Genomic DNA, 12,251 nt, shown 5'->3' with positions numbered 1-12,251 from the left:
AAAGAAGCTCCTATTAATGAACTACAAACAGTTTTATAATACAAGGAAAAACCGAAACCCATCTAATTTCAGTGTAAAGGAAATGAGCCCAGAGAGAAATACGGGTGTATTAAAAGATAAAAACTTTAAAAAAACCCATTAAAGTGATATCTTAAGGAAATGTAGCTATATTTATGTGTATAGCTATAGATATATATTGAAAAATCATTCCTGCATACAGTTTGCTACAGTGGTGGGAAAGTTACAATGAATTATATTCAAGGTTCCTACCCTCCAGGAACTCATATTTCAATGGGGAAAATACACCTTAGAAAATTTAACTCCTACGATTCATGAAAACATTGAAAGCATCAACAAATTCAATTTGCCAGCGGAACTACAGGAGCCTCTTGCCACTGTGAAGCTCCCTTACATCATCAATGGTATGTACTGAGTGTCTGCTATAAGAAGAGCACTTGAGGATTAGAGCAAAGAAGTAAAATCTGCAGACCCTGCCTTTGAGGAATTTGCCCCTTCCCTTAATGAGCCCCTTGGACCTAGGATCTAATACATTTTCAAAGATCTTTAACCCAACATGCAGGTAAGCTTCTGTTTAGCTTCTGGAAGTCCCCAGCTCAGTCAGACAAGGATGAGCAAAAGCAGTGTAGTGGTTTGTTGTAGATTAATCTGGTTTGAATTTGGGCAGAAACAGAAGTTAGCACCAAATAGGGTGTATGTTTCAGTTCTGGGAGCCCCTGCTGGATATGTGCGGCTGCCCTTTTAAGCTCAAGAGCTGTAGCCCCAATAACGAAGGGCAAAAACAATTACACGTGTACTTCTCCAAGTCTGAAAGCTGAGGGTGGTGGAAGCAGGAACTCCTGAGGACAGCTAGAAGGGACACTTCACTCCAACCCAAATTTGGGAAGGTTTAGCTTTGGCCCCGCCTAGAGGTTAATAATAATAATAATGTTGGTATTTGTTCAGCGCTTACTATGTGCCGGGCACTGTTCTAAGCGCTGGGGTAGACACAGGGGAATCAGGTTGTCCCACGTGGGGCTCACAGTCTTAATCCCCATTTTACAGATGAGGTAACTGAGGCACCGAGAAGTTAAGTGACTTGCCCAAAGTCACCCAGCGGACAAGTGGCCGAGCCGGGATTCGAACCCATGACCTCTGACTCCAAAGCCCGTGCTCTTTCCACTGAGCCACGTTGGTTCCTTGTGTAGCTCCAGATTTTAATGGAAAAGACACCTCTACCCACTCGTGAGTGCAGTACTGGGCTTAACTCCTATGATTGGGGAGGAAGATGTCGGAAGATAAACAGTATAGCTCACCGTGCGCGGCTAATCTCTTCTATTTATTGGTGCTTTACAAACAGTAAATGCTTAATAAAAACTGAGCTGAATGCCAGCAGGCCAGATTTGGGCTTTGCCCCATCCAGGACCTTGAGAGACAGGGAGAGCTCCTCCTTTTACAAAGGAGGAAACAGACACCGGGGAGGTTAAGCGTCTCTCCCTGGATGAAGAAAGGAGGCTCGTGGCAGACCTGGGCTTAGAAACGGGGACGGAGCTTTTCAAGAAAGTAAAAAACATATTTAGGTCTTTCCACCCCTCAGGATCGCAGTGAGGGGAATGGTGCTACACCTAACACAGGGCTGAGGATGAGTGTGTTCAATCCAGCTGTACTTGAGACTGGTTTTCACTGGGGTCGGGGCCTGAGACTGGAGCAGCTAGGGGTCATTGTGGCTGCACCTGGAGTCCTTAGGTGTTGACTGTAGAGAAGCGGGAACCTGGGATGTGGGTGGGACCGAGCAGAGTCTCTCGGCTTCAACTGAAGGCAGAACAGAACTGTCGTGAGACAGAAAAGACAAGGCCTCGCCTTCTTGTCCACCCTGTCCTGACTCACACCTGCTATGACCCGTTGTCTGCCAGGAAATGGAGTCCAGCTCCTTCTGGTGTCTCTCCCCAAGCATCCGGGGAGAAAGCAGGTCAGGGCTTCAAGTCCTTGATCGGAAGGCGGCATGGCGCAGGCAGGGTGAGGGACTGGATTTCCTTGCAGGGACTGGATATGGTGTCAGGCGGGGTTTACGGATCCTGGGCTATGTCAGTCAACCAGAGCATGATGTATCTCTGGGTATTATGTAGTGTGGTCATTCAGAAACAGAGATATCCTCCAACTCAATGAATCACATATTGAAAGGAGAGTAACTGTTTTAACCCCAGAGATATAGACTTGATATAGACTTACGTTTAAATGGTCTTGCCTTTGATTCTTTCTAATTTTCTCTAATATTGCCAGGTTCTCTTTTTCGATGCCTTCATCCTCTGACTTCTTTCCATCAACGGGTTCCTCTTCCTTCATATCATAGTGATCCAGGTCTTCTATATCCTAATGGAAAATATAGTTTGTTCAGTCAAACTACGTTTTAAGCAAAAAAAGTGATTACTGTTCTCCACTTCGCGGGGCAGGAGGGAAAACGGAAAGGCCTCTATTCTCCCCACTATACAAAACCTCAATTGCAGGTCTTCTTCCATTTCAACCCTTATGAACATTCTTAACTTTCCTCTTAAGAGCCAACTCCCCGTTCTAATCCTTAAAAACACATGCATACCTACAATTCTTTGTTCCCCATTTCTAATTTTTAAAGATCTGGTTAATTGAATTTTTAGCTGGGAACTGAGAAAGGTGAAAAATAGTCCAAAACTGTTCAGGATGCAAAAATATACTACAAATGGTGCGAAGAAAAAATGACAGATTAAATTATGGTACATATTTTGAGCATGTCTATACTTTGAGGGGCTAAGAGTTCTTTGTCTAAAAGCAGATAACCAAATTTAGTCCAACTGACAAAAACGGAAAAGCATACATAACAAAATGTGCCTGCCACCTTTTATTCCATTAGTATTTTCTCAAAGAGCACTATTACAGTGCTTAAAAAGTATCAAATGATATCGCTTAAACTAGGCATCTGAAATCTTAAAGCACGCACCTCTGAGATCACATCTATATAATACGATCTTTTTCCAAGCCCAATTCAGGGCTCATTTCTTCATTTTCTTATGAAGATCCCAGCTCAACACACCCTTTGAGGACAGTCACTAAGCCCTGGACTATTAAATCGAGTATGCTCACCTAGTTTTCTCCAGATAACATTCAGAGAAGCCAGTTAGTGAGTGGCAAATCAAGCTCCATCTACTTGAAATGTTAAAGATTATTAGACCAGAACTCTAAAGAGATGGCTATCAAACTTATTATAGTACCTGTCTTTAAGCCAGAATGGTACATGCTTCCATGAAGAATCACTCCATTATTTTCTACTGCTTAAAAATTTATCTCCTTAATTCAGCAAACCCTCATTTTCCAAATTTACCAAGAACATTTACAATTCAGTTATTTTTCTTTTCCAATAAATTATTCAAAAAACTGTAACCCAGTTACTCTGGGGACCGATTGTTTTCGCTGTGTCACAGCAGGTTATTGATGCACATTTTAAATGCTCAAAAACTGTTGATAGCTTGAGGCTTAGAACACCACCAAGGATAGGGAGTGGAGTTGTTCCCACCCAAAATACATACTTCACCCATATCTTCCTCTTCCTCTTCTTCTGAAGTAACTTCTTCTGTTGTTCCATTCTGAAATAGGAACAGATCACTCTTCAGTAATTGCACAGATGAAATCATTACCTGAGCACCCAGAATGTACATTCAACATATACTATCACTGGACAGCTCGATAGCCAAATATACGATAGCAGATTGTTGATACCAAATCATCACCTGGCCCTGGAAGTCCCTCCTCCACTGGAGTTCTGAGGTCTGAGAAGAGACACTGCCTTTCCTCACCCCGCCCGTCACACTAGCCTGGGAGTCAGATCCTTTCCCCCTGAAATGAGGCAGGCAAGAGGCCCTGCACCAGCTGCAGTCACACAACCCTGACATTGTGTTTCCCAAAATTTTGAGCACTGGGAATTTTGTTATCACTGCTGAGCTATGGTCAACCGGGGCCAGGGTGGTGAGGAACCTGATCGCTGCTCCCTTAATCATGATATAATGATGCTCTTACTGTTATCCTTGTTTTATTTTTTTTGGTACATTGCTTTAATCCTTCCACTTGCGTCCCTCTCATCAGACACGTCCCAACCATTTTTCCTCTCCGACTGGAACAGTGCACACAGCACCTACTCAAATATGATTCAATGATTAGATTTCACTGAGATAATTTAAAAACACTGAAAAATTTAAAAATATATTTTTATAAAATATATGCAGGTATTTAAGTACTTAAGTACTATTTAAGTAACCAAAAAAAGAGTCAACCTCCAAATATAAGAGGAGAAAGATATCATTCAGTGACTCTGATTTTAAACCATTCAAGAAAAATTAAACACTGTTCTGACAGTGTAATTCTAATGGGTTAAGTTTGAAAATAAATCTCTGCCTGGTACCACAAACTTGAATCCCGGGCTCAAATATCTTTCCTTTGCCTTGAATTATACTAAGAAAAAAAGTATACTTTTTAAATGAAAATCTATTTGTGACAATTTGTTCCCTCCAAGGAAAGAAACTGTGGTAAAAGAAAAAAAACACCCAAAAAACCAAGAATTTCATAGGATAGAATCCTCTATCCAAACAGGAGTAGAATTAGGTCAGGGTTTTCTTCATGGATACTAAATAATCTCTGTTAGATAAATTAATTGAGTTGCATTTCCCACCACCCATTCCCACAGGCTATATGAAAGGACACAGTCAAAAGCAGAAGTTAAGATCTACCTACTCTAGTAAGAAAAGTATGTAAAATATTCACTGAAAACTGACAACATTAGTTATATTATATATTAGATTAGATACTTGCAGATCAGCCTGAAGGCAATGGATTAGGAGGCTAAACTAAAAGCTCTCTGAAGACATGGATGGAAGAGAAGATTTTTAAAAATTAGACAAGAATATAAGAGAAATAAGCCTTCGTTTGCCTTCGACAGAGTAAGCATCAGTTAACTGCCTCAGAGGTAAGGTGAGATTTCAAATCCCTAATTAAACAAAAATGCAAAATGTCGGATGTTATCAGTGCCCAGCTCCTAAGAATCATTTACACTTCTACGCCAAGGATAGGAGGAGGAGTCACTTTAGATTTTCGGAAAGAACACAGCTTTGGTTTTGGTGGATGAACCCTGGAGAATTTCAAATTTACCTGAACAGTTGGTAGTGGCTGATCTAACATCTCAACATCTGGATGCTGAGGGAGGTTGTACAATCTGCAGAGGTCACATATCAATCGTTTCAGCTGCTGAAGAAGCTATGGAAACAAATTTTATCTTAGTAAATTAAGCCCCATTTCAAAAGTTCCCAAAGACAGAAATTAAGTTCACTGCAGGCAGAGATCACTTCACTGACATTGAGGGAGGCAAGGAAAGAAAATGGGGGACCAGTGGGGATGACTTTTCATTCTAGTCAACAATCAATGTAATTATATGAAATACGTGTAACTTGATGCTGGTTCAAAAGGGGTGTACTCCGCTACCTCTCTGTTAGATTTTGAATTCCTTGAAGGCAGCATAGACTGATAACTAAATCATAGTTGGGAGTGATTGCTCTGCTGCTGGTCCAGCTCCACGAGATGGACAACTGCCGACAAACAGCTGCCTAATGTGGGCCACTTAATACTGGAAAGGCTACCAAGCTAAGTGCCTTCTTCTAGACTGCAAGCTCATTATCGGCAGGGAATTTCATTCAATAGTATTTATTGAGCGCTTACTATGTGCAGAGCACTGTACTAAGCGCTTGGAATGTACAAATAGGTAACAGATAGAGACGGTCCCTGCCCTTTGACGGGCTTACAGTCTAATCGGGGGAGACGGACAGACAAAAACGATAGCAATAAATAGAATCAAGGGGATGAACAACTCATTAAAACAATAGCAAATAAACAGAATCAAGGTGATGTACATCTCATTAACAAAATAATAGTATCAAGGTGATGTACAACTCATTAACAAAATAAGCAGGGTAATGAAAATATATACAGTTGAGCGGACGAGTACAGTGCTGAGGGGAGGGGAGGGGGGAGGAGCAGAGGGAAGGGGGGGGAAAAGAGGGCTTAGCTGAGGGGAGGTGAAGGGGGGAGTAGAGGGGGAGCAGAGGGAAAGGGGGGAGCTCAGTCTGGGAATGGCTCTGCTTCTTCTCTTTCCTCTAGTGTACTCTGCCAAGCGCTTAGAACAGTGTTCTGCACAGAGTAAGCGCTCAATAAATGCCACTGATTGACTAAGTCATAGAACCTCGGCACAACAGTGACACTATGGCCATATTAATAATGTTGGTATTTGTTAAGCGCTTACTATGTGCAGAGCACTGTTCTAAGCGCCGGGGTAGACATAGGGGAATCAGGTTGTCCCATGTGGGGCTCACAGTCTTAATCCCCATTTTACAGATGAGGTAACTGAGGCACAGAGAAGTTAAGTGACTTGCCCATAGTCACACAGCTGACAAGTGGCAGAGCCGGGATTCAAACCCATGACCTCTGACTCTGTGCTCTTTCCACTGAGCCACGCTGCTTCTCCATATTAGGCTCTGCAAGTAAAAAATTGGAATATCTGCAGGCACGATACAATATGCTACCCTCTGCCTAGCTAGCTTCCTCACCCAGGAACATGAATGGCGGGGGAGTGTGCAGGTGGGCCCTGTGCAAAGCCAACGGCGATACCAACCAGTACTCCACACCATCCTGACAGGAGTCTGCTGCCTGGGTCAAGTGAGGGGAAAAAAAGGGACTGGTGAATGAAGAGACGGATAAATACAAGCTGAAGTTGCCGATGGAAAGAGAAGCAGCGTGGCGCAGTGGAAAGAGCATGGGCTTTGGAGTCAGGGCTCATGAGTTCGAATCCCAGCTCTGCCACTTGTCAGCTGCGTGACTGTGGGCAAGTCTCTTAACTTCTCTGTGCCTCAGTTCCCTCATCTGTAAAATGGGGATTAAGACTGTGAGCCCCACGTGGGACAACCTGATTCCCCTATGTTTACCCCAGCGCTTAGAACAGTGCTCTGCACATAGTAAGCGCTCAACAAATACCAACATTATTATTATTATTACATGTGGAAAGGTGGGATGATGGGAGTAATCAGAAAATGCCTCCTGGAGAAAGAACCTTTTTAGGAGAGCTTTGAAAGGGGTTAAAATGAAAGGCAGAAAGGCCTTTTGATAGAAGTAAAGGCATGAGCCAAGAATCAGAGGTGGGAGTCAAAAGCAAGGGACAGAAAAGACGTCTGCTTGGGAGGAGCTGTGGTGCTGTTGGAAGAGAATAGTGAGAGGGGGACAAACGATGGAAAGCCCAGAAACCCAACTGTCGGGGGTGTCTGGTTTTTATTATAAAGCAATGAGATGCCACTGAAAGGAGAAACTTGAGGTGGGGAATGATGTGCTTGGGAATGGCATCTTAAAATGATATATACGTAGCTGTTGCTTATCCACAGTTTGGTAGTACAGGGTGGTGGTACACTAAAGACAGTCGCTGAATGGTTGGAGAGGCTGGCAACGGTGCGGGGAAGCAGGAGAGTGGTAGGTAAACAGCACGGTAGCAATTACCTAAACAAACAACTCACGGAAAGATCTTTCGACTTTCCAGTCGCTGCCCGGTTGGCTTTTACCAAGGTCCTACATTTCCTCATGAAAACACCTTTTTAATTGTTTACCAGAAGAGGGAGTCTAAGACCCGAGGAAAGTCATTTTGGGGGCTTGATTGACTTAGTACATCTTAAAAATGGCTAGTGAATTGTAAAGGAAATTAAAAGCCTAACTAATTGCATGTCTTCTGGAAAAAATGCAGCCCCTGATAAAACCTCATTTTTAAGGAATGTAAATTGGTTGTATCTTGGTGTATGACTGTTCATCTGGTAAATTCTGTTGCATTAGGAAAATTTTGTAAGCAGCCAGGGCTTTCAACAGGAAGCTAAGCAGCTGTGCTGAGGCAAGATTCTCAAAGCATATATAAAAGGGCACAGAGTCTTCAAAATGCATAGGAAGGCTCAAGGACTGTAGCTTTCTCAATTTCAAATACACCTTTCCTTCACCATCACAGCCCTACCCCAGGTTTGGGGGCAAGTGTGTGAGTGATGGGGATGCCAAATTAATAATAATAATTGTGGCATTTAAGCGCTTATTATGTGCCAAGCACTGTTCTAAGCGCTGGGGTAGATACATGGTAATCAAATCAGACACAGTCCAGGTCCCACATGGGATTCACAGTCTTAATCACCACTTTACAGGTAAGGTAACTGAGGCACAGAGAAGTTACCAGACTTGCCCAAGGTCACCCAGCGGACACGTGGCGGAGCTGGGATTCGAGCCCACATCCTCTGACTTCCAGATCCGTGCTCTTTCCACAGACAGAGTCATCCCTGCTATCCACTCCAACAGCAAGGACAATCAAAAGTTAACAATAATTCTGCCTTAACATAATGTTTAACTTATCCCCTCCAGCTGCACTTCCAACCCCATCTCTTCATTCCTTATTAAACTCTTGTGCCCAACCTTTTCCCCTCCCTTGATGGCATATTTTCCACTGGCTCTTTTCCTCTATGCTTACCAACATACCCATATATCTGCAATGCTTAAAAAAATCCCCTCAACCCCAGTGCAAAACCTAGGGATCATCCCATCTCCTTCCCATCATTCTTGTTCAATCTCCTCGAATGGGTTGTTCAAATGCTGCCTCCACTCTCTTCTTTGACCTTCTACAATCTGGCTTCTGGTCCCTTCAAGGTCACTAATGACCCCCTCCTTAACAAATCTAATAGACTCTTCTCAATCCTAATATTCCATGACCTCTAGGCAGCCTCTGACATGCGGTCCACCCACTTCTCCTGAAAAGACTAACATTGATTTCTCTGACACTATCCTATCTGGTTCTCCTTTCTACTTCTTTGGCTACATCTACTCGGTTGTCTTATGCTGGCTCTTCTTCTGCCTCTCCCTCCCCTGCTGTGGAGATGCCTCCAGGTCAGTTCTGTTTTTGGGGTTTTGTTTAAATGGTATTTGTTAAACGCTTACAATCCATCAGGCATATACTAAATCCCCCTGGGGCGCACAGTCATAATCTCCAGTTTACAGATGAGGGAACTGCGGCACAGGCAAGTGACTTGCCCAAGGTCACACAATAAGTGAAAAAGCAAGTGGTTCCAGGGAATAGGTGGTTCCCTAGAGAACAAGGGAACAAGTCGTTACCTTCTCTTGTCAATCAGCACTTGCTCTTTTAAACTCATCTACTCCAAATATTTTGACTACCAATTCTAAGCTAATGACTCCCAAATCCAACTCAGTTGCCCTGACATCTCTCCTTCTTTACAATCTCACATTTCATTCTGCTTTGAGAAGATGTCCTTAAGTATCTCCTTCCAGGACCACAGCTCAGCATGTCCAAAACTGAACTCTCCATCTTTCCTTCCCTCCTCACAAGCCTGCAAAACATAGCATTATCTGTGATTCTTCTCTCTTTTTCAACCAGTCATCAAATGCTACTGATTTTATTCTCATCAATGGTATTTACTGAGCACTTACTGTATGCAGAGCACTGTACTAAGCACTAGGGAGAGTGCAATACACAGTTGGTAGACATGTTCCCTGCCCACGCAGAGTTTAGGGTCTAGACATCTACATCTTCAAAACATCTCCAGAATCCACCTCCGACCATCTCCCTATCCTATTCCTCCCCTACTTTTTTCCATTCTATTGGAATGGGAAAAGAGAAGAGGAAGTAAAAGTAGGAAGTAAAGGATGAATCTAAAAATTATCAGTGTGAATTAGTGTTGAGCAATCAAATTACTAGATTTTCAAAGCCCAATCCATTCAACATGAAGGAGAAATCTATCAAATTATCAGGAAGAGGAAAGACATTCTGTTGAACTACAAAAGAAACGGGTAGAAAAGCTAAAGTTAATACCTACAGAAAAGTCCATCTTTACTTCCACTGTAACTTGATAACTTGAAAGAAAGCTCTCCAATCATCCCTTGCAGCTTTTATCAATTCAATTTCAAGTGGGTAAAACTGATTGGGACTGAGGAAATTAAGTATATCGATTTCTCTGAAGGAATGCAAACAAGTCCCCAAACCTAAATTCAACTTCTTTGCCCTAATTTGGATTTCCAACGTTTTTATTCGGCAATTTTCTCAACTGTCCAGCCTCCTGGGAGCAACGACTGCTTTCCATATTAATGAAGTCAATATAGTTCTCCATACTAAATTATTCCACTCAAAGGGAAAGTTAGTTTAGATTTAAAATTCTGAGTGGCAGCCAGTCAAGTTCTGAAAAATTTTTCAACGTGCATCCAACCTACAGATTGGGAACAAATCTAAACTGGCTCCTGTGGTTGCACTGCACATAGTGAATATGGCTTTGGTTACCTTCCTTAGTACAGTGCTCTGCACACAGTAAGCACTTAATAAATACTATCGATTGATTCCCGTCAGTATGACCCTAAGAAGTATACGTAATATGAATAGAAGTAAGTCTTCCAGATGAACTATGCAGTTTAATGGAGAGCAGCATGGCTTAGTGAAAAGAGCATGCACCTGAAAGTTAAAGGACCTGGGTTCTAATTCCAGTTCTGCCAATTGTTTGCAGTGTGACCTTGGGCAAGTTCACTTAGCTTCTCTGTGCCTCAATTTCCTCATCTGTAAAATGAGGATTCTATCTTCCCTCCAACTTGGAGTTTGAGCCCAACACAGGACAGGGACTATGTCCAATCTGATAAACCCAAGTTTATCCCAGTGCTCAGAATAGTGTTTGACTCATAGTAAGCACTTTAAATACCACAAAAAACAAACACAAATGAATAAAAAGCTGCAGGACTATTTCTGAATTTGCTCTTTTTGTAATAATACTCTAGGGTTTTGTGTGTGTGTGTGTGGTGTATTTAAGTGCTTACTATGTGTCAGACACTTTTCTGAAAGGATGTGAGCTATGTTTCTTATTAATAATCAAGAAAAGTATGCAATTCTCTTTATTGGCTAAAACTCAAAATTACTCTGAAGTGGCTTAATTTTACTATCCCATGCTATAAATGAAGCAAGGGATCTTGTAGAAAATTATACAGTGAGTCATACTCCTAAACCATTTTACCTAAACTTGAAAAAAAATGTTGTAATGTGATTCTTAGTATAGAGTTATATACCCTAATTAACCCTTCTGATCATGATTTTTAAAAAATCTAAGAACTAGCAATTGGGGGGGGAGGGCGGTCTTTACAGGAGGGGTTAAAAAGTGATTATTTTAGTTTTACTTTCTCCTCAAATGCCTTAGTAAAGGGATTTGATTATTAAAAGAAAAATTAGATATGAAAGGGGGGAGGGGAAAGGTAGGCATGTTAGATAATTCATCCCTAAATATTACTAACAATATTCTAGTTTCTTCAAGCATTCTGTTGCCACTGTGCTGGCCTAGATGAACTATTAGGCTAAATGGATTGTTTGTCCAATTAATGGCATTACTTATAATGAAACATTATAAAAACACAGATCAGTTTTTAATAAACCATGGAATTAGAGGACAAGAATAGCAGGCATCACTGAAACCCTCATAGTCCAAAACCTTCATTTTATTAATTGGATTCAACTTCCTTCCCTGCTAAATCTCACAACAGAGACACAAACGAGAAGCAAAACTGACCAATTTTGAGTTTTTCTTCCCCTCTCTGCTCTTTCCCACCCACTGGTGGTGGTGGTGTAACGTGCAGTGAAACGGCCAAGCAAAGGTAGTAGGCAAAATAACAAAATGCTTGGGTGGGGCCACTGGTTAATCAAGAATTGGGTATATTTGGTCTGGAAAAGCTAACCTCAAAATTCCATTCGATAGCTTTGCTGACAAAAAACTTTAGAATGCCCCAGAATCAAAGTGGAGCTATTTTTCATTTTTGCAGAAAATCCACAAAATGCCCTCTATTAAAAAAAAAAAGTTCACTGCTCATTTTGGGAATTTTTACTTACACAATGGAGTTTGGCACCTCAATGTGCAACCACCCAGAAGGGCATAAAATATTACAAAGCAACTTTAGGGAAAGAAATTAATGCCAGACAAATGTAATGTTTAAGAAGCATGTCACTTTCATAAAACAAGCCAAAACAAAGAAGAGATGTTATTTAATCTAGATTTCTGAAAAGCTTTTGATTTCATTCCAGGACATCCTATTTGATAAGCATGCTACCATCTCCAGTTTACTCTTCTTGGGTGAAAAAAGTCTCAGCCTCTTAGATTGAGGTTATGCTAATCACAACACAACTGCCCAGTATG

The 12,251-nt window shown here is 41.7% G+C and overlaps 1 protein-coding gene across 1 annotated transcript in view; it reads right to left on the bottom strand.

The window, feature by feature from the left end:
* Nucleotides 1-12,251, bottom strand: part of UBE2Q2 (ubiquitin conjugating enzyme E2 Q2) — a 66,084-nt gene that overhangs the window by 29,685 nt on the left and 24,148 nt on the right. The window contains exons 3-5 of the mRNA XM_001506953.5: nt 5,167-5,271; nt 3,555-3,611; nt 2,227-2,367 (exon numbers count right to left, since the gene is read on the bottom strand). Coding sequence (XP_001507003.2) covers nt 2,227-2,367; nt 3,555-3,611; nt 5,167-5,271 — 303 coding nt within the window. The remainder of the gene's footprint in view (nt 1-2,226; nt 2,368-3,554; nt 3,612-5,166; nt 5,272-12,251) is intronic.

Source organism: Ornithorhynchus anatinus, chromosome 5, assembly GCF_004115215.2.
Source record: "Ornithorhynchus anatinus isolate Pmale09 chromosome 5, mOrnAna1.pri.v4, whole genome shotgun sequence".
In the NCBI taxonomy this organism is placed as follows: domain Eukaryota; kingdom Metazoa; phylum Chordata; class Mammalia; order Monotremata; family Ornithorhynchidae; genus Ornithorhynchus; species Ornithorhynchus anatinus.
Note: the sequence above shows the minus strand (reverse complement) of the source record. Positions and strands in the feature narration are given on the sequence as shown.